The sequence below is a fragment of the Echiichthys vipera genome (assembly GCF_963691815.1).
Source record: "Echiichthys vipera genome assembly, chromosome: 4".
Classification (NCBI taxonomy): Eukaryota; Metazoa; Chordata; class Actinopteri; order Perciformes; family Trachinidae; genus Echiichthys; species Echiichthys vipera.
Window position 1 is genome coordinate 33328371 of NC_139829.1, and position 22487 is coordinate 33350857.

The 22487-nt window shown below is 45.3% G+C and overlaps 1 protein-coding gene across 1 annotated transcript; it reads left to right on the top strand.

Annotated features, from left to right (window-relative positions):
• Positions 1 to 1453: 1453 nt before the first annotated feature.
• Positions 1454 to 18938, top strand: sfrp1a (secreted frizzled-related protein 1a). Its single transcript, XM_083912277.1, has 3 exons — positions 1454 to 2228; positions 5487 to 5567; positions 16711 to 18938. The coding sequence occupies exons 1-3, from the start codon at positions 1706 to 1708 to the stop codon at positions 17034 to 17036; spliced, it is 930 nt and encodes a 309-aa protein (XP_083768403.1). The 5' UTR covers positions 1454 to 1705; the 3' UTR covers positions 17037 to 18938.
• The last annotated feature ends 3549 nt before the right edge of the window (positions 18939 to 22487 follow it).

Consider the following 22487-nt stretch of genomic DNA (forward strand, 5'->3'; position numbering starts at 1 on the left):
AGTCATGAAAAGTGGCGTGCTATTTATACGCCCTCCCATGAGACCACGTAGCATGTTCGATTACATGACAGCCCTGTTTGTGGCTGCTCCGTACTGCACCAATTAAAAAAAAATGTTGTTCATTTGAGTCACTTTGACGCAAACGTAGGGCCGAGATTGAAAAATACAGAGTTTCCTCTTTAACAGGTCTTTAGTATTGTCTTGATGTCTGTGTCACCGACCGAACCCAATCCTGACTGCGGCCGGTCTTGCGTCTGTTGCTAGGATACGTTGTTAACAATCTCCTGCTGTCTTGTTAATGTGAAGCTAATTACATATTCAATTCAATTTTGTTTATAGTGTCAAATCATAACCAAAGTTATCTCAGGACACTTTACAGAGTAGGTAAAGACCACACTCTATGACTTATTCATGATTTACAGAGACCCAACAATTCCCCCGTAGAGTACGGTGGCAACGCAAACCTTCACTATAACAGACAGGAACGTCAGACAGACCCAGCTCTGTGGAGGACGGACATCTGTCTGCACCAGAGAGAGGAAGAGAAGGAGAGAGAGAGAGAGAGAGAGAGAAGGAGAGAGAGAGAGAGAGAGGAAGAGAAGGAGAGAGAGAGACAAAGACCGACAGAGAGACAGTCCCAGAGATGCGAGATGCCAAGTGTGTCTCTCTCTGTCCATCTGTCCGTCTTTTCTCTCTCTCTCTCCTTTTCTTCCTCTCTCCGGTGCAGACAGATGTGCGTCCTCCACAGAGCTGGGTCTGTCTGACGTTCCTGTCTGTTATAGTGAAGGTTTTCAACGCCACCGTACTCTACGGGGGAATTGTTGGGTCTATGTAAATCATAAATAAGTCATAGAGTGTGGTCTTTACCTACTCTGTAAAGTGTCCTGAGATAACTTTTGTTATGATTTGGCACTATAAATAAAATTGAATTGAATTGAATTGAATTGGGTTTAACTGTATTTTTTGTATGTATTTTTCAATGAAACAGTGGCTTTGCTCTGTGACCGATCAGCCCAATACTGACTCTTCACCAATTCTCTTGCAGGGATGTCACAGTTCATTTCATATTCATGAAATTAGTCTGGAAACATTTGTCCTTCTTCATAATCCTCAGGGACTCTTATTCCCTGCACCACACTTTGGGAGCTGGAAGGAGAGAAGTCCTCCATAACACACTATAGCTTACTTATTTATTATCATTATCATTGTTATTACTTATTTATTTATTACTGTAATTGGGTAGTTTTGTTTAAACAAAGCCAGTGCATGTTTGGGGAGTAAAGGGAGAGATGTGCCGGGCTCCTGGAGGGTTTTTACACACTGTGTAATGAAGCGCTTTGACTGACAGCAGAGTGCCAAAAGGCGCAGACGCGTTCCCATTGGCCGGAGCGCACTTTACAATCTGCTCTTGTTCCCCAGCTCCGCGCAGGCACAGCGCTTCCCTCCCCGATCACTCACAGGAGCCACACGCACCAGAGAGAGGAGCGCGGCGGTGCAGCCAGAGAGAGGAGAGAGCCTGTGGACTTTACCCAAACCAGAAACGCAACACGTTTTACGCGCGTCGATCCGCAGAGCTCGGCTCCTTTTTCCCCCCCCTGCATTTATTTTCTAGTCATTCCTCTGAGTCAGATCTTCATGAAGTGAGTGTTGACTCGTCTGTGTGAGCTGCGCTGAGTTCAGTATTTCATAGCTGCGAACAGAAAACATGAGGTCCGCTTCTGACTCGGTCTGGGGGGTGATCCGGCTCGCGGTGACAGTGGCGCTCATGTCAGCGTGCAGCGCGTCAGAGTACGAGTACCTCAGCTGGAAGTCGGACATGTACACCGGCGGGCGCAGCTACGGCAAGCCCCCCCAGTGCGTGGACATCCCGGACGACCTGCGGCTCTGTCACAACGTGGGGTACAACCAGATGCTGCTGCCCAACCTCCTGGAGCACGAGACCATGGCGGAGGTGAAGCAGCAGGCCAGCAGCTGGGTGCCCCTGGTGCACAAGAACTGCCACCCGGGCACGCAGGTCTTCCTCTGCTCGCTCTTTGCGCCCGTGTGCCTGGAGCGGCCCATCTACCCGTGCCGCTGGTTGTGCGAGGCCGTGCGGGACGGTTGCACTCCCATCATGGAGGCGTTCGGCTTCCCCTGGCCGGAGATGCTCACCTGTGACAAGTTCCCCCAAGACGACGTGTGCATTGCCATGACGCAGCCCAATTCCACCGAGGCCACCATGCCCACAGGTAACGCACACCTGACTCTGTTTCAATCACGGATTCCTGCATTTAAAAGTGTTTATTATTACTGTACCATCAGGAGAGGCTGAGTGTGGTGGTCTATGAGCAGCTGTACTGGGGCATCTGTGGGTTTGATGCCTGGCTCAAGAGCACAATGGAGAGGAGAGACCCGTCTCCTCTGTCCCTTATGATAGGTTTAAAAAGAAGAAGTGGTGTTGGTCTAATTCATGCAGACATATCTTATGAAATGATCCTATAAATGTGCTGTTTATCAGAATTTTTGTCAATGAATCGAGTCAAAATATTGAATATTGATTGCGAAATAACAAGGAAACAGGGCTGCAATAGAGTTTTAAAAATACTGAGGTCACGAGCCCGAGTTCCCTCAGACTGGACACTAAAGTTTCTTTACACTAATAAAAAGTAAAAGGACTTTGAACGTTGCCAATGGGGGAATTGGGTCTCAGTAAATCACAGTGAGTGGTTTAGACCTCTATGAAAAAGGCGTGCTGAGGTGTCCCTTACGATCTGACACTGTAAATAAGAATTTAATGAAATGAGATTTTGGATTTTCAGTCAGGCTTAATCCTGTTTTCTATTATACTCTCTGTACAGTTTAATTCCCACATCCACATCCAGATCTAAAGGCAATTTCAAGGCTTTCTTCACGCTGCCATGAGTTCAAAGTGGCCGAAAAGAGGTCACATTTACATATATTACATGTGTGAAAATAGAAAAAAGCAGAAAATCCTCACATTCAATTCATAGAGCTGGAAACGGCAAATAAATACCCAAATTATAATCCAGTTTTTGAATGTATTAGTGATTAATTTATCATCAATTAGCTCCTATGCAACCATTTGGGATCCCTTAATCTCGCCGAGCGTTGAGCATCTAACTCGCAGTAACTGCCTGACTGAGAAAACAAACAGCCACCACTTTGGCGCAGTGTAAAAGTCGACACCCGTGCAGTTAAATGGGCTTGAGAATGTTGTTTCAGGGCTGAAGGTGCGTTTGCAGATGCAAATCCCAACACAAACAAACCAAATAACAGCCTTTTGGGAGGAAATCAGCTGTGAAACCCTGGATTTGATCTGGTTTTAACAACGTCACCCGATCCCCGCACCCTAGAGTTTCAACCCGTACGCAGCGGTATGAGCCTCCAAGCGAATGAAGTTTGCTCGCTATTGACTCGGAGTAATATATTGAAAAAAGCTCTAACAGATGGTAGTGATTTACTCCAAGGTGTTTGCAGAGCCGGAGAACAATGCTGGGAGGAAATCCAGCAGCGAAAAGCGAATACCTGCATCTATTAATTCCAATTTGTCGACCGTGCCATCGCTGACAGACGCATTTAAAAGCGCCGAAAGATCCAAAGATGAAGATTTTGGAAAACGCGGCGTCCGAATAATGTATATTAAAAATCCAGTGTGGAGTGTGGAGGCGAGCGAGTGCCAGCGGTTTCTAAACAACGCTTCCAAAGGACATGGTTCTGAATAGTTTTGGTTTGAAGCTCGGGCTCACTCGTCCCCGCTGGATGTCTCGGCGCGGTGTACGCCAGGGAAGGGAGAGTACAACCACCTCATTCACTCTAACCATAAAACACAGAGTCACGTCCATCATCACATCAGCGACTTACTTATATTTCAATATTAAGCTGTAACTTCACCACTTGAAGACATTTTTTTTGCTGAAGGAGTCGGACATAAATAGAGGGACTGTGGATCTTCCAGCAAATACACACTGTGTTCACTGTATCTGCAGAGTGTCCCAAGTGTGTGTGTGTGTGTGTGTGTGTGTGTGTGTGTGTGTGTGTGTGTGTGTGTGTGTGTGTGTGTGTGTGTGTGTGTGTGCGGGTGGGGGTTTGCTGACTGACATGGTGGTATGGACGGAGGCCCGTTTTTCTGAAAAAGGCTCCCTTTTCAGGGTTAGGGGGACCACACAGAGCTCCGGGCTCCCCAGACATCACCTGTTATCATTCGTTGTCAGCGCCAGTGATGTATAATGGCGGCGTTCTCTGACAGGACACAGAGTCGGGCCTGTTACTCGGAAGGGGCCACGGCATTTCTGCCCGCAATATGCCTGAAAATGTCAGATCTGTCGGAGGTTGAGAGGAACAAAAGCAGCCTAATGTTTCCGTCGGTTCCCCTTAATGATTGTTAATAGAGGTCAGCTATCAGTGCTTACCACGCCGCCGCCGCCGCCCCCGCCGCCGACTACAGAACGGTGATAATTGATTTAAAAGGAGAACCAGCTTCAAACAGGCAAAGGGACCCCGTGACTCTGTAAACGGGGTGTGTTTTCACAAGCCCTTCACACCTGGGTGTCACTTTCACAAGTTTTCGTCAAACACGTGTAACGGACAACTGGCAGCGGGGAGCAAACTATTTGACCCCCCTCCCCCACACCCCCTCGCCCTCCGCCTCAATCGATCCAGACCCACGCCGTGGAATAATTAAAATGCAGTTGGTTTGAATTAAACGCTGCCGGACGCCGCGATCGCCTCGCATGTCCAAGTTTGTTTGGAGAATAAACTCAGCTGTTTGGCATGAAGCGAGCGTTTGCGGTAGTAGGACAAAAATTGAAAAGTCGTGTTGGTAAAATGGTCGCAGATACGTCTCTCGACTGGATTACTTCTTGGCAAAAACACATTTTGGCTCTTTGTCTTCAGTCTGGTTTGTGTCTTTTGATCTGGCTATTATTATCTCAGTGCATTCCTCCGAGCTTTCACTGAATATCATTACCACGAAGCTCCTTCTACGTTTTGAACCCCATTCTTTTGGTGCATTTAAGGTGCGTACGTCGCCGTTGGGCTTTATGGAAAGATCCCTTTTGAGAATGTAGCAGAGGGTGAGGACGAGTGTTTACTGCAGCACTAGCTTACAGCTGGCTATAAAAGCTGAAGACATTCCTCACTGAGGTCAGGTCATCGGAGCGTACGAAGCCCAAGAGAGCGGGAGACTAGATGGATCTCTGCAGACGGAGAGAGGGTTAGGTGTGTGTTGAGATTTTGCAGGATAAATCATTTAAAATTGGAGTTTAAGGGCAGGATTTAGAGTTGCACCCCCCTTCCTTTCACATGAGAAATGAGTGTTTTCGCTCCAGCTCGCGATTCTTTATTTGTCCTGTTCACCACATCCCAAATAGTTGGCGTTGTGAACGGTTCCAGTGTTCAGCCACAAGAAAGATTCATTGCCGGGATCATTGTTTTCATATTTTTGCCTCTTTTCCGCTGATTTCCAAACCCCTCTGTTGTTTCCGCAGGTTACTCTCCCATCTGTCCTCCATGTGACAACGAAATGAAAACAGACGCCATGCTGGAGCACATGTGTGCCAGCGAGTTCGGTAAGCATCCTCCCGACACCTATTGCACCAACGCAACATGCAAATCACACAAACCCCACTCACACACTGAGACGCCTTCACACGTATCACAGCACGCCGTGAAATCAGCAGAACAGCATGTTTGCATCCATTTTATCTTCCGTCATCAGGCTTTTAAAAAAATTCCATAAATTCTTAACAAAGTAAGTAAAGCTGCATTAAAGTGCGTCCTGTATCAGACCGTACTTGGCCATTTCCACCCCAGTGAGCTCCAGAACGTGTTTCGTGCGGACAGTTTTGTATGTAAAGGTCGGATGTGAGGTCTTGTCTCTTGGTGAGATGTACCAGGCCCGTCTGCTTCGGTGGAGGATGATGTTCTGTGACTAATGAATTGGGGTCGTTAAAGTCTTTATGTGGCAGGTCATGTTTGTTCTGCTGTCTGGGCAGACTGCTGACGCTGAATGCCTTCTGCACACTGGGGCATTGAAATGTCGTCCTAAATGGAGTAGTTAATGATAAACCATCTATTTGTTTCTATTTAATATGATGTGTTTCAGATCTTTTTATATATAACTTTGCTGTTTTAACTTATCACTTCAAAGGAGAGTAAAGAAAATCGATGCAGGGCCGTTCAATTCATTTGGCATCGGAGCCGTTTGACGAAAATGATCCAAAATGAGGGGCCGGGAAAATATGTTTATTGTATCAATGTAAATAGTATAGACAGTGATAGGCCGACTCAAAGTGTAAGAAGCTTTTCAAAAAACAATCCTTAAATGGACAAACATGTGAACCCGAGGTTTTCACTCAGTCATCGGACCAAAGTACAAGTTTGAGGCTCTGAGTATTTTCCTTTCATGCTACTTTATTCTTCTACTCCACTACATTCATTCATTCATCTTCAGCCTCTTGTCCCTGTCGGGGTCGCGGGGGGGCTGGAGCCGATCCCAGCTGACATCAGGCGTGAGGCGGGGTCCACCCTGGACAGGACGCCAGTCTATCACAGGACACATAGAGACGAACAGAGACAGACAACCATTCACACCTACGGGTGATTTAGAGTCATCAATGAACCGAACACCTGCACGTCTTTGGACTGTGGGAGGAAACTGGAGAACCCGGAGAAAACCCACGCACACACGGGGACCACATGCACAAATCAGTGAAAATATTCTACTTCTTACTCCACTGCATTATCTGATTACGTCAGTTAATAGTTACTTTACCAGGCTTACAAGCACATTAAGTTAGTTTATTCATCGAAAACTCGACCGACAAAAATGAACGTAACATAAATTTAGATTATTTTTCACAGTTCAGTGGAAAAGTGGTGTTGGAGTTGGCATGATTTTTCTCCAAATGCCGTATCAGGTTATACTCTTTACACACCGATAAACACTGGTTGCAGAGTAAGCACAGGCTTCATGGTGACAGTTATAAACAAATAGTTCTCCGTCCATTCGTCGGTTTTACTTTTCAACCTTTCTTTTGGTAGTAGAGACAGAAAGTAGAAGAGTAGGAAGAGACTTTGCGTGGTGATTTAACCACAGATTTAACCAGACGGAAACGGTTGCGAGAACAACAACAGAGCGGTGCTTGGCATCTGTGGCCAAGAGGATTCAGAAACCCACGAAGAAGAGTGTAGCAAGAGTGTGCGGAACGTTGTGGCCGCGCACCTTCTTTTTTCTATGTCCATGCTCCCAGCGCGGTGTTTGACAGTTGCACTGAGACAGTTGCGCTGAGATGCGAGGACAGCAGTCAAGATCGAACCCTACAGCCAGGAATTACTCTTTCACATAGGCTTCTACTCAAAGGGCCAGTAAATGTTCCCTCAGGGGCTGGATCTGAGGTCCCGTAGTCTAAACTGAGAGCGTGATCACACTGTCCTTTTGGCCGCGGCCAAAACCGGTTTTTCAGCTAAAGTCTAGTACCTTTAAGTAGTGTGAGCGCACCCGCTCCGCGCTCAACTGGGGCCAGCTGGGCCGCCACGGCCCGCTTGAAAGAGGTGGGCTTTAGCGGAGCCGTTTGCACATGTACGAGCACGAGCGTGCGCACGAGCACGAGCCCTACGGCAGTAGCGTTATGTCCGCCTGTTCGGACATGTAAATAGAAGGACGGACCATGCGAGGACATTTAACAACAACAACAATGGCGGTGAAAGGTTCACGTTGGTGTGATGCGGAGGTGGAGTGTTTACTGCAGATTTGGTCGATGAAAATATTCAAAAACAGTCGACAAGACGCACAAAAACTCAGAGGTATGGGGAAAGATTTGTAAACAAAGCCACACACACGCGATCAATGCGTGTGACGTGTTACAGCGTGATGGCGTATGGACAGCAAGAAGCATTGGCCGAGGCCCAGGTAGTGTGAGTACAAACGGGGCTGGGGCGCGGGGGGGAGAGGGAGGGGGGACAAGTACCCTAAAGTCCGGGTCTCGGTCCGGGAGGACAGTGTGATCACGCCCTAAGACTGCCAACTATTTTGCCTTCCACATTGGAGCAGCAGCGCATTGAAGCTTCACTACTTCGTTCTTATCGTTTACAATAAAAGTCCTCGACATATAACCTTACACTGCTTACCAGAGAGCGTTTCGCTAAGAGGCAAATGTAACAGGTGTGATTGAGTTGGTTAATTCTGTTGATAGACAAACAGTGCATCCACTGAACTGTTTCGAGCATGCATCCTCAGCAGGTTGATACTCTTACATAGGTAAGTGAGACTTAGGCTGGGAAGAACGTGAGGTGTGTCCTTCCCTGAAAGGTGACCACAAATGGAAGCATTATTAACCACATTGCACAAGTCAACAAAGCAGCTTAGAACTCAACAAAGTAGCTCACAGTGGATGTCATCTGGTAAAGTTAACGGCAAACAGTGGAACAACCGGAGTAACTGTGAAAGCTCTAACGTTACAAGAGCCCTGTGGACTGAGGAAGAAGAAGAGTAATAAAAAAACACTACTACAACTACTAAGCTAAACCAGGAAGTAACAAAATATGCATAGTTATAATTCTACCAGGTATTTTAGTCTGCCTTTATCATACCGAGTGTTTCGTTCTGCCTTTATCAGAGCACTGAGATCAGGGTTTCTGGTTCAAACTGAAATCCTTACAGTTGTCTCTTGCTTCGGATAGTAGCCAGGCTAGCAAGGATAGCAACAAGTGATTGGAGAGCCAGCCTGTCTAGCTTCCATCTACGTGTTCATATAAAAATCAATTGACAGAAAATAAGTTATCATTTACTCCGATGTGCAGTGTGTCCTGTGTTGTTGGTAACGTTAGGAGGAAAATGTAAAACGATCTCTATCTGGTCTTTGGGACAGTGGCACCAACAATACCACTTGGGAACACTGGGGGTGTATCCCGTCTGCTGATGGAATAAAATATATAATGTAAAGATATATATACATATACCAAAATGGGGGTTGTGACTCATGTTGCCACGTTTACCGTTCCGCCACCGTGCTCTACGGGGGAATTGTTGGGTCTATGTTTATCATAAAAAAGTCAGAGTGTGGTCTTTACCTACTCTGTAAAGTGTCCTGAAATAGCTTTTGTTATGACTTGGCACTATAAATAAAATTGAATTGAGTTGAACTGAATTGAAAGTGGTTAGCACTGTCGCCTCACAGCGAGAAGGTTCTAGGTTCGAATCCCGGCTGGGGCCCTTCTGTGTGGAGTTTGCATGTTGTCGCCGTGTCTGCGTGGGTTTTCTCCGGGTTCTCCGGTTTCCTCCCACAGTCCAAAGACGTGCAGGTGTTCGGTTCATTGATGACTCTAAATCACCCGTAGGTGTGAATGGTTGTCTGTCTCTGTTCGTCTCTATGTGTCCTGTGATAGACTGGCGTCCTGTCCAGGGTGGACCCCGCCTCACACCCGTAGTCAGCTGGAATCGGCTCCAGCCCCCCGCGACCCCGACAGGGACAAGCGGTTGAAGATGAATGAATGAATGAATATAGAACAATTGTACTTTTTGTGTGGATGGCTCTACTTTACGATATGTGCACGGAAAATAGCCCAAGCACTCCAAATGTCATAAGCGTTGCCGTAACAGACATTTTCTATATAGTGTGTTACGTCTATGTATTCTGTCACTTGACGATAGATATCATCTTATCAGCCGGCCCTACTGCATGCCATGTTACCCTCGCACTAAGCTATTGTCGTCATCTTTCTAACGCAAAAATGCCATAAAAACGACTTCCAGTAACATTAGATTGACACTCGAGAGGCTCCGTGAGTGATCAAATACCGCAGGTTTACAAAAGTCTCCGTAATGTGTATCATTCATTTTCAAGGGTTCCACGGCCGCTACAGTTATGTTCTCAGGTTTCCAGTGTGTGTGTAGTGTTTGGAAAAATTATAAAATGGAAGGAGAAATATTGCTGAAAGAGTAGGTAAGAGAATTAGGGCGCACTCACACTGTCCTTCCGCACCGGGCCAAAACCGTTTTTTCGGCTAAAGCCTAGTGCGTTTGACCAGTGTGTGTGCAACCGCTCCGCGCATAACTGCGGCCAGCTGGTCGCCCACGGCCCGTCTGAGAGGGGTGGGCTTTTGTAGAGCGCGTTTGCACATGTACGAGCACGAGCGTGTGCACGTGTACGAGCACGAGGATGAGGCCTACGGCAGTTTTGACGGTATTTATGTGCGCCTGTTGGGACATAGAAAAAAGAAGGAGGGACCATGCGTGGACATTTAAAACAATGGCGGCGAAAGGTTCACGTTGGTGTGATGCGGAGGTGGAGTGTTTACTGCAGATTTGGTCGATGAAAATATTCAAAAACAGTCGACAAGACGCACAAAAACTCTGAGGTCTACGGAAAGATTTGTAAACAAAGCGACGCATCGCGATGACGTCATCAATGCGTGTGACGTGTTACAACGTGATGACAGCAGTGTGAGTACAAACGGGCCTGGGGCGCGGGGGGAGAGGGAGGGGGGACAAGTACCCTAAAGCCCGGGGCGTGGCGCGGAAGGACAGTGTGAGTGCGCCCTTAGAGAACATTTCTGGTCAGGGAAAATGAAAATAAGATACAGCCGGTTTCACCCATTTATCTCATTAGAGCGTCTGCAGTCCGACTGGAGTGGAAACCAGACTGAAAACCAACATTTACAAACCAGGAAAGAGGGAACATCTTTAGCTGACGGGCGCACTCGCATTAGCTGCGGCAATTTTACAGTACAATCGAAAATCTTGAGCGCAATTAAAAACAAACATCGGCTGAATCATGAGGACTGGGATCAGGAATGACATGTGCATGATGCGCACAAGATTTAAGCTGTTAGGCTTTCATGTTTTATTCCCTGGCTCGGCTGAAACTCGTGGCGGCTTTAATTCCAGGTGCCGTGCCGGGCAAACACAGACTGGATGCACATTGGAAACAGACTTTCTTTGAGTTCTCAGAAAAAACGTTTAAAGTTACATTTGTTTAACGAATTGCTTTGCTGTTTATGCTGCGGTGACGGGACCAGCCTTGTTGGGTCTTTATCCCGGTTTGCCGAGAGGAGAGTGCCACATTATTGGCTCGTTTCATCTCGGACGAAGACAGATGTTGTTTTGCTTGCTTGTCATAAGCCCCCTAACCAGCTGACATGTGAGGATACACAGACCGATATAGTATCAGGCTGAGGAGGAGACACTGTGCTGCTTATGCTGCAGGTTTGAACCCACAAGGGACCGAACCATCTAATGCGAAGCCTGACAAGAGACAGCATCACCGGTGATATCAGGCTAAACATGTGTGTGTGTGTGTGTGTGTGTGTTGCTTCTTCCAGTGGGCCGATGGAATTCATTTCAATCCGGGGAGAAAACTGCGACTATAAATATATCTGACAGCCGCTGAAGCCAAACATGAGTTCATGTCTTTTCTTGACGTAGAGGAAAATATGCAGATGGAAAAAAATCCTCTTTAATCACATTGTGTTTTATCCCGGCAACGACAGATAAGACCAGCATCCTGATTGCATCCTGCTACTTTTAACTCAACGGGGACGGACAGTTTGGGGAGTAGGCCTGTCTCTTTTTGTTTGGACAAGACCACAAAATAGACATGATAGATGGGTTTCTCGTGCTCCTCCGTGGAACACGCGGATGGAAAACCGCAGAGAGGCTTGAGGAATGATTCAGTGACTTTCATTGAAGTCTTTATTAATCTGCACGGACCAATCATGTGTAAAATATCCACGCCCTGGCAGCGAATTAGCATTTTTCTCCACTGAAAAAAACCTCTCACTTACTGGAAGTTGTGAAAGGTCTGTTCGCAGTTAAGGTGAAAGTTAAGTGTGAAGCATTTATTTTTTTATTATAAAAGCCTCGCTATTGTTTGACGCCCTGCATAATTGCTTCCCATCAGTTGCACAAGCGTATTTGACTTTTCCATCTGGTTTTATCCTGATGAAAGCAGAGAGAGCTCTGGACTTAGGGTGGTTGGATGTGAAGTTTTCAATTCAGATTCTTGAAAATTAGATGTGCGTTTTTTCAAGCTCGTACATCAGTTATTGTAAGTAGAAGGCTCTCCGTCCGGCACATTTAGGGCGCACTCCCTCTGTCCGTCCGTCCCGTGCGTTAGGGTCCTTGTCCCCCCCTCCAGGCCCGTTTGTACTCACACTACCTGGGCCTCGGAGAATGCTTCTTGCTGCCTATACGTCATCACGCCGTAACACGTCACACGCATTGATGACGTCATGGCGATGCGTGGCTTTGTTTCCAGATCTTTCCGTAGACCTCAGAGTTTTTGTGCGTCTTGTCGACTGTTTTTGAATCTTTTCATCGACCAAATCTGCAGTAAACACTCCACCTCCGCATCACACCAACGTGAACCTTTCGCCGCCATTGTTGTAAATGTCCGCGCATGGTCCCTCCTTCTTTTTTCTACGTCCCAACAGGCGCACATAACATGACGTGAGAGATGCTGAAGGCGTCGTGCTTGCGTTCGTACACGTGCGCACGCTCGTGCTCGTACATGTGCAAACGCGCTCTACAACAGCCCACCTCTCTCAGACGGGCCGTGGACGGCCAGCTGGCCGCAGCTAGACGCAGAGCGGTTGCACTCACACTGGTCAAACGCACCAGACTTTACCTTGCAGTTTTGGCCTGGTGCGGAAGGACAGTGTGAGTGCGCCCTTAGTTTCTCTGGTGAGGGCTGACACTCCCCGATTTCTCCAAAATCCTGATGAATCACCTTCGAACAAACACACACATACATGCCTATACACACATCCTATGCTCAGCACTCAGCTGGTAACAGATTTACAGCTCATCCCACTCAACACTTTGTTCCCACCGTAATTTATCTCTGTGCTTAAGGTTTTACGGTACCTCATTGTCCCAAAACACTCCAGCACCCTTCAATTAAATCTCTCCTCTGCTTCGGGCCGCTCACTTTGTTGTCGTTGTCAAATTGCTTCTTCCCTTTGCAGACGCGGTAAACAACAGGGCTGCCCTGCTCTCTGCTCTGATCACTTCAGCTTATCCGATCACTTGTGTTCACCCATTATTGTGAATGGGGCGCAGTACACAACCCCCTGCTGGGTTTATGACACCCTGGGAGCTAGAGGTCCTGTCTGTGCCCCTGAACAGGCAGAGGAAATCGGGTCAGGGGTCAGGGAAACCCCCCACCTCCAAACCAAATAACAGTTTTAACTTTGTCCTACATGAGATTATTAAAAGAGTATAACAAAATTCAGTTTTCCTAATGAATGATTCTAAGCAAACTGTAATCAAAACATAGCAAAATGAGTTATAACCCCATTTCGGGAGCCTCTGGATTCAATTTCAGTTTAAATACTTTACGTGGACATGACTAGACACTAGACTTGAGTCGTGAAAAGAACTGTTTCACCAAATTTAGAGTAGCTTTTCTTACTTCCAATCTAAATTTGTGCTTTTATCTTTTAAAATACTGAATACAATAATCCCCCTAGGTCGGTAACACTGAGTTAAACAATCTGAGAAGGAAAACTTGTGTCCATATAGCCTATAATGATATAATGAAGGGTCACAAGGAGCCTTTATATGAGAGATCACAAACCCAGAAGGTTGGGAGCCATGGGTCTAATCCAGTCGTTCTCAAATTAAACTTTTATTACATTTTTTCATCTTATTGCACAAATTTAAGTACTTTTTCAGGTACTAGTGCCCCAATGTAAGAAGCACTGGCTCTAATCCGTAGAAATGCTTCATGTTTTATGTGCACATCGTAGATAAATAGTCGGATAAATACAGTAAAGTAAGATTAGAGAGTAGCAGAAGAGGGAATTACTCAAGTTGGTTCAATGAAATGTCTTTGTTCTCTCCGTACAATAGCTTTGTGATGGTCACATCAGTGCAGCAACAACAGCTTTACAGTGTTCAGACGCAGCAGCAACACCATTAAAGACCACCTACTGGATGGACTTTCATGTTAAAGGGAAAATAGTTGTTTGCTCTGTTGCACATTATAATTACGTGGATACAGGGACGGCTTCACCTGATGTAAGCAATGCACAGCACTGTTAACAGCTCACAGTTCAATTATTTGATATCAACTTCTTGCTGTTTAGCAGTCGCTGAAGAGATTAAGCTCTCAAACAACACAAGGTGCAAAGAAAGTTCATGGCGTCACAGGATTACAGAGGATGGAGGATTTATCAAGATGAAGTCCTTTCAGGAGTAGGCAAGGCGTTCTCTTTTATGACTCGCTAATTATGAATGCTGCCCATTTTGATTTAACTGAACACTAAGCCTCCTCACAGAGGCCGTTTGAGAGACTAGAGACAGGGGATAAAGGTCTTAATCCCTACCATGTGCACTCTTAATACTGGGAAAAACAGGCCAGATTTTTTTTTTTAACACTTTAATCAGTAATGGGAGATAAGGGCACAGAGGAAGAGATGAAACGTAAGTGCCAATCCAGGTTTTTATGTCAAGCATGATTCTGTAAAAAGTGAGTCAAGAGAGATTCGATGTCTAAAACTGGAGAAAATCAGAAAGAAGTTACAGTTATATCCAGAGCTTTCTTTGCTCGAGTGTGAAAATGATTCATGCTCAATTAGGCGGTTCCCCGTACAGTGGGTCACAAGACTTTGCCTGCAACATGACTCTGTGATTCATCCTGACAGCGGCTCCATCTCCTACATTGGACAGAGCGTGTTGCGACTTTTTCCCCCCTAATTTTGCCGTGTCACAAGGTCGCCCAGGCCGCGCAGACGTCCCTATATGTCAGTGGAAAACGAGGGGATGTAATACCTGGAGGCATATGGAGATTTGGACCACCAAAGTCTGACTCGTGCTCTGTTTCAGAAGGCTGACTCGTGCTCCGTTTCAGAAGGGGAACTAAAGGAAACACAGAGATTAGAAGGTTAAATAGAGTTTAGTGAAAGATCAGGATTATTATGGTCAATCTGAAAAAGAGCCTGAGGGTCAGCGGGGAGGTAAGAGCCAACAACAAAGGCGCGCACTGGTTCACAGCTGCTAATCTTGACCGGACAAATACATTGCTTTCATTAAACAAAAACTGACTTAGACTTGAAAGTTTAAGGTCTTAAGGACGGAAGTGAAACAGGTCATCCTTAGTGTGTAGGAGAGACCATTTAGGCTTGCTGGCCATGGACTGTTTGGGAGAGGTGGGCTTTTGTAAAGCACGTTTGCACATGTACGAGCACGAGCTTGCGCACGTGTACGAGGACGTGTACGAGGACGAGGCCTACGGTGGTTCTGAGGTAATTTCCTGTGCGCCTGTTGGGACATAGAAAAAAGAAGGAGGGACCATTCGCGGACATTTAAAACAATGGCGGTGAAAGGTTCACGTTGGTGTGATGCGGAGGTGGAGTGTTTACTGCAGATTTGGTCGATGAAAAGATTCAAAAACAGTCGACAAGACGCACAAAAACTCCGAGGTCTACGGAAAGATTTGGAAACAAAGCCACGCATCGCCATGACGTCATCAATGCGTGTGACGTGTTACGGCGTGATGACGTATAGGCAGCAAGAAGCATTCGCCGAGGCCCAGGTAGTGTGAGTACAAACGGGCCTGGAGGGGGGGACAAGGACCCTAAAGCACGGGGCACGGGACGGGCGGACAGTGTGAGTGCACCCTAAGTGGCTTTGTGTATCATTTCATTTGGTCTTTGATGCCACACATGGCTCTGGGTATCTGGATTTACTATTAGACCATGTCTGAAAAAGATATTGCATTATATATTATATGAGCTTAAAGGCCAAGACACACCAACCCGACAAGAACTAGTAGCGAAAAAAGGCCGACGTCACCTCACTTCTCCTGTGTCTCACCCCCAAAAGTTGCACACGAACACACTCAAAACCCGATTATAATGGGGTTAACTCCGGCTAACAGACCTCCCCCCGTCACGATCTCCCACAGGCGGTCACACATGGCCATCCTAGACAATCTTTCAGAGCAGATACCTCGGGGTCTTGCAAATTTGGAAGGCATGCGCTTCTTAGAATTCGTCAATCCAGGGAAATATGTTAAGATGAGTCAAGTGTTTCCAGAGGAGGCGTTTCAGACTGTCCTGAAAAGTTATGGTCAGTTCTTTGATTCAGGGAGACTGAGGTCTGAACTCCAGGTCCTTTATTCAAACCAGGACTTGCAGGGCAACAGGGGAAAGCTGTGTGATTTCTTGCTGTTTCTGAAAGACATGGAATTGGACAGTGCAATGCCTCAGCTGTACAAACTGTTGTCATTAGTAGCAACAGTTGGAGCTACATCTGCGGGTGTAGAGAGGAGCTTCTCCTGTTTAAAGCGGCTCAAGTCTTGCACCCGCAACACAATGGGCCAAGGCCGTTTAAGCAGCCTAGTTCTGCTACCATTGAGAGGGCACTGGTCAAATCCCTGTAAAAGACGCCCAGTTGGTACGACAAGCTCACAGATCATTAACGAAGGGTAGAATTTACGTATAAATACACAAACACATTTATCATGTAGGCCGGAAAAATGAGCTTCCCTCCTTGAAAGACCAGCAGCTGCCACTGCTTTACAGAACCATGATAGCATACTGGTCCCTGAAGAGGTTAAGCTGACTTGCCACTGATACCCTTTATCATTTTGCTAGCACAAAGGTTGCCGCACTGAGCATATTTGGCATATTTGTACCGGCAATGATTAGAGCAAACATTTTGTACGAGAACTCATCCATCTTTGTTTTTCTCCTTTTCTCCACCGACAGCGTTCAAAACCAAGATCAAGGAGGTGAAGCGAGAAAACATGGACCGCAAGGTGATCCTGCAGAAGAGGAAGAAGATGTTGAAAGCGGGGAATCTGAAGAAGAAGGACCTGAAGTCGCTGGTGTTGTACCTGAAGAACGGCGCGGACTGCCCTTGCCAGCAGCTGGACAACCTGGGACATCAGTATCTAGTCATGGGCCGCAAGGTGGATAAGCAGTACCTCCTCACGGGCATCCACAAGTGGGACAAGTCCAGCAAAGAGTTCAAAAAGGCCATCAAGAAACTCAAGACCTACAAATGTCCCGCCTTCGAGAACGTCTTCAAATAATACGACCCTCCAACCCCCCCACCCCCTACTCCTTCTGTGGCCGTATCCCGTCCTACATATGAACTTGCACAAGCATTAAAATCCTAAACTTTGCTTTCTATTGTCCATATATCTATATATCTTTGTATATTTACAGATATACTTTGAAATGTCGATTGTTGAGTTTTAGCTGATGGTGGTGAGTGATGACACCAAAAAAAGGGGTTGGGTTTTCTTTGTTTCTTCTTAAGATAAGGACGTTATAGTGAAAGACCCTTCCTCACTGAAATCATTTCCACTATGTAGATAGGTACACTTTCATTCAACAGGTCAGTGGATTTGCGTCAAAGGTATAGTTTGACATTATAATGAATTCATTTTTGCTTTTTCACTGAGAACTCAATGAGAAGATTGATACCATTCTCGTGTCTGTACCGTAAATATGAAGCTAGAATCAGCACGCGGTTAGCTTAGCCTAGCCCAGCCTCAAGTTGCTAGCCTCGTTTTGCCCAATAGTAAACAGGATACATTGTTGTGTTTTTGTACAGATTAAACAAATTGAATATATCTAGTGTATTTTAAAGATGCTGGTCAATTATTGTTGGGTTTTTTCGGACAGAGCCTGGCTAGCTGTGTATTTCTGCTTCAAGCCTTTACGATAGTGTAAGCTAACCATCTGGCTCTTGCTTCATAGTTTGTGTTCATACAGGACAGTGGTATTGATCTTCTCAGCTAACTCTTAGCAAGAAATAGGTTCAACGATACTTTTACATTTCTCTCATTGTGATCATACAATAATAAATCATACAACCAATGATTAGACTACAGAATGGGCTGTTGCAGGTTGGTTTGGGAGCGTACCTATGTTCCCCGGGTCATATGTTCCCTGGGTCCTATGTTCCCTGGGTCCTATGTTCCCTGGGTCCTATGTTCCCTGGGTCCTATGTTCCACGGGTCCTATGTTCCATGGGTCCTATGTTCCCCGGGTCCCATGTTCCCCGCTGTGTATTTGACCGGCGGACATCGGACCCTATTTTAAGAAAAGGATCCGATGTTCCCCGCTTTCAGTGCTGAATCTTGAATCTTGAATCTTGAATTCCATGGCAAATAGGCCTATGTAGACCCTAAGACTACCCCCTAACCCTGACCCTACCCCGACCCTGACCATAGCCCCTAACCCTAACAAAATACTGAATTAGATCAGCAGAGGCATAGGCTTATGCAACCGGGGATCATAGGGAAAGCCACACTGAGCAGCTTCACACACGGTTCCTGTCGAATAACTTTTAACTGAACAGAAGTATGAGAGAGTTCTGCTGTCAGATGATGGTTTTGTCTAACTTTGATCATTTCAATGTTCATTTTTTTCATTATTACTTGAAAAATCTTAAGAGAATAACCACCAATCTGCATCAAGATAACATGTTGGCCGGTTTGGCAGATTTCTTCATGTCTCCTGTGTTAGGCTAGCCGACATACTCTTTTTTTTTTACCACATTTCTGTCTCTACATCAAGTCTCACTGCAGTAATCAGTATCCATCAGTAATAGAAACCTGTAGCCATACTGTACATGTTTAAAAGTGTGAAATTGCCAACTCTTTGTTCTGGTTTGTTTCGCTCAACTGTCGCTGGTCTGTTTTAGCACTATTTTGTTTCAGATACGAATGCTAGCAGTGCATTGCTGCGTGTTACATGTACATACAAATTTTACATAAATATGGAAAAGTAAATGGTCTCATATTATTTTGTTATACTATTTAATCTTCTTTCATGGGTTTGTATTGCGATGTTGGTTGGTTGCAGGGCTTGACAGTAACATTTGTCAGGTTGCTATTGGCAAGAATTTTCAGAAATTGGCCACCAATTGGTTGCCCTCGGTTACAACAACTTCTTATCATGTAAAAAAAATACAGAAGGCAAACAGCAAAACATGCACCTCAACCTAAATACATTTTTTTAAATATTTGTTGCATTAGGTTAATATTGCTGTTTCAGTCAGAACCCGAACCAGACAACTGCACGTGTTCACTTGTGTGTGCATTTTCAGACATTTAGCAGTTTAGCTTCCAACATCACAAACACATGTGATAACTTATTCAACTGATAGAGAACCAGACAAAGAAAACGGTATTAAAAATATAGACTAAAATATTCTTCAACAACTTTGAAGACACTGTAGAGATGAAGGGGGACTGTTGAGAGATGGAAACTCCTCCAGCGAACCAGTTGAACCAGAATGAAAAACAAAGTAGTTTGTACATTTTTGGTTCTATATGTCACATTTTCATTATTAGGCTGACGTTGCTGCATAGTATCTTAATGACTTTAAATATAAAGTGACTAGATTAGCAACTGTAATCTCAGTTTTGGCAACCCAAAGCTAACGCCTGGTTGCCAGAGTGGCAACCCTTTTTAAAAGGGGTTGGGAGGTCCACCACTTTGCTCAACTGAAATATATCACCAGCTACTGGATTGACAGACATTTGTGGCTACTAAATAGTGTATCCTAATGACATAGGTCATCCCTTGACTGACCTGTAGCATAAGCATCCGATTAACTAACACTTTTTATAACAAAATACTGGAAAAACTAGTGACTTTCCGATTGCTTCAACTGTATTTAATCTTTTGCGCTAATTAGCAAGATTGACGGTGATGATGTCAGATGATATGAGGCTTACATAGCTCAAGACCTGTCCTGTAATAAATGAAATGATCACAAACGGACATATAGCAAAGTTGTGGTTTAGTCATACCATGTAAAAACAATAAATTAAGTGTATAGGCACAGTCTGGGTAAATGATTGCATCCTCCACTGTGATACAATACAATACAGCATGTATATAACACTATCGTCATTTGCTAATTTTATGCACATAAGAGCGATAGCTAACTATGTTACTTACTTATGGCCCCTTAAGATGGTCTTGCAAAGACCGTCAAGACTTTTCTCTTTCTGTAAACCATCATTTCAGTCTTTGCACGTGCTCTGTGTGATGCTGTCAACGTATCATTGCCAAAACCGCCAGCTTCTGCTTTGACAATCATGTTAAGCAGAGAGCACTCATCTTTAACATTGTCACGCTTTTTTGGAAAGATAAAGTATGGCACTGCCAGATCTTCACACTGGAAAATCTCGAATGCACGCATGCCCCCCCCCCCCCCCCAACCCCAGCCTCCTGCCATTACTCTGAAGGTCCATTGTGGTTTCACAGGCTGTTGGTGCCTTGGTATGTGGTGTGCAATGCTAATCCTGGGATATACGTCATTAACAGCTCATGCTGATAGTGAACTTTAATGCTGTCTTAACCAAAGGGCAATGTTGTATAATCAACTGTCAAACTTCAAATATTTGTTTTCACAAAGTCTGTGCTGATGGATAAGTTTTCCATGCTGAACATGACTTTGATTTTATTTGATTTGTGAACAGTAACATGAAAATGTGCACAGATAGTAAAACGCAGTTTGCGGCTTGTGTTTTTCCCTGCAAAAGAAATAGATTTTGAGTAACACGATGATGAATGTTTTAATGTAAATACTTTTACAAGCTGAAATCCGTCATGTCAGTGTAACAAGCGCAAACAACAAAACATGAAACCATTCTGTCAATAAAAAGGCTTGTTAAAAACCAGGAAGTATCAAACAGACCGAGCGTCTTGCCTCATCTGGTTCCAGTAACGGCGATGGTATTGGGAAATATATCTCAGATGTGGACTTTGCTTTCTAATCATTACTTCAGCTGCCTTCAAAAGAGCCCCAGAAAATCCGCGGCCGAGATCCAGCTTTGTCCCATTAAGAGATGATCTGCAAAAAACATCCTGTTGGAGCTGCGTGTCGTCGAAACCCTCAAATTGACAAAGCTGATGAAGCACTATTTTGATTGTTTCCAAGTCAGAGGCTAGAAAAGTATTCAATTATGCATCCAATATTAATACCACACGCTGAATTTAAATCTGTGTGACAACGCACTACTAAGTCGACAACTGGAAGGTCTGATTGGATAGAGAGCTCTCACGTTGTTGTAGCCATTTTTGGGTCGATACCTTATGTTACACAGATTTGGTGTTGATCCTTAAGACACCTACTGTAGCAAGAACTGGCTACCACAGAGGCAATTTTGAGTATATTACCAGGTGTTTATACGTCTGTCTGTTTGCGGCCAGATTCGTCTGGAAGCAGTGGAATCTCCACACCTCATCAACTGACCACAGCATGGCTTTGCGGGCTGCCATTTAAATGAAATCTTGGTTAACTGAATAAAATAATGCGGCAGCTATTCACAATTCTGGTGACAATTCTCTCTGATGACTCTCTGTGACCAATCAGTGTGTGTACATGCAGTTTAAAAACCAGATAATATTCAGGTTAAGGGCATACCCTGATTTCTTAAACACCAAGCAAACCCATACATCAGGTGAAATTTAGGGTTATCATATCCCGGTTAACAGATTTAGAGAGCTCCTTCAGTTCCCTGATTATTCGCACATGTAAACAGCATTCTCTGATTACTACCCGGTTTCTCGTCTGCGCATGCTCCCCAATCCGCAGCAGTGGCTATTGACCCAGAAATAAAATAAACCAGGAAGCAACAGCGTCGAAAAAACAACATTAATAGAGCTTTACCTTTAAACCATGGGTGTCAAAGTTATCCAGTAAAGGGTCGCTGTGGCTGCAGGTTTTCATTCCAACCAAGCAAGAACACACCTGACTCGACTTCCTCCATCACCTGAACTGTCTTCACACAGTTGATTTGTTGGACCAGGTGTGTTTTTGATTGGTTGGAATGAAAACCTGCAGCCACACGGCCCTTTACTGGATCACTTTGACACCCATGCTTTAAACCAAGGGAGGACTTTGCAATGGCAAGTAACATTACTACCAAGAAGACCTGCTTCGGTCGTAATTCTATCCAAAAGTCGGCCGTTTGTGATTTTGAGGTGAACCGGAAATAACTGCATTCAGTCCAGCTGTATGTTGGCGGAGCGCCACCTACTGTACCGGAGGAAGAGTTACTCCATCATTATCACATTCAAACCCTGCTCATGTAAACAAGGGGAACTTCAATAATCTGATCATTCCCTTAACCAGGTTGAGACCATTTTTGGGTTACTGATGTGCATGTCAACGCAATGAGTGTCCTTGGAGACGGTGATACCAAAGTAAGTACCAGGTACCATCCAGATCTTTTCTCATTGGAAACCCCAAATAGAGGGATTCAAGTAGTCAATTTGAGCCATGGCTACACCCGGCTGGGGCCCTTCTGTGTGGAGTTTGCATGTTGTCCCCGTGTCTGCGTGGGTTTTCTCCGGGTTCTCCGGTTTCCTCCCACAGTCCAAAGACGTGCAGGTGTTCGGTTCATTGATGACTCTAAATCACCCGTAGGTGTGAATGGTTGTCTGTCTCTGTTCGTCTCTATGTGCCCTGCGATAGACTGGCGTCCTGTCCAGGATGTACCCCGCCTCATGCCCGA

What these genes read in the sequence shown, in the direction of transcription:
- sfrp1a (XM_083912277.1), top strand. Translation starts at nt 1,706, where the DNA reads ATGAGGTCCGCTTCTGACTCGGTCTGGGGGGTGATCCGGCTCGCGGTG. An exon ending in CGAGGCCACCATGCCCACAG is followed by an intron (nt 2,229 to 5,486) that starts GTAACGCACACC and finishes TTGTTTCCGCAG; the next exon opens with GTTACTCTCCCATCTGTCCT. An exon ending in CATGTGTGCCAGCGAGTTCG is followed by an intron (nt 5,568 to 16,710) that starts GTAAGCATCCTC and finishes CTCCACCGACAG; the next exon opens with CGTTCAAAACCAAGATCAAG.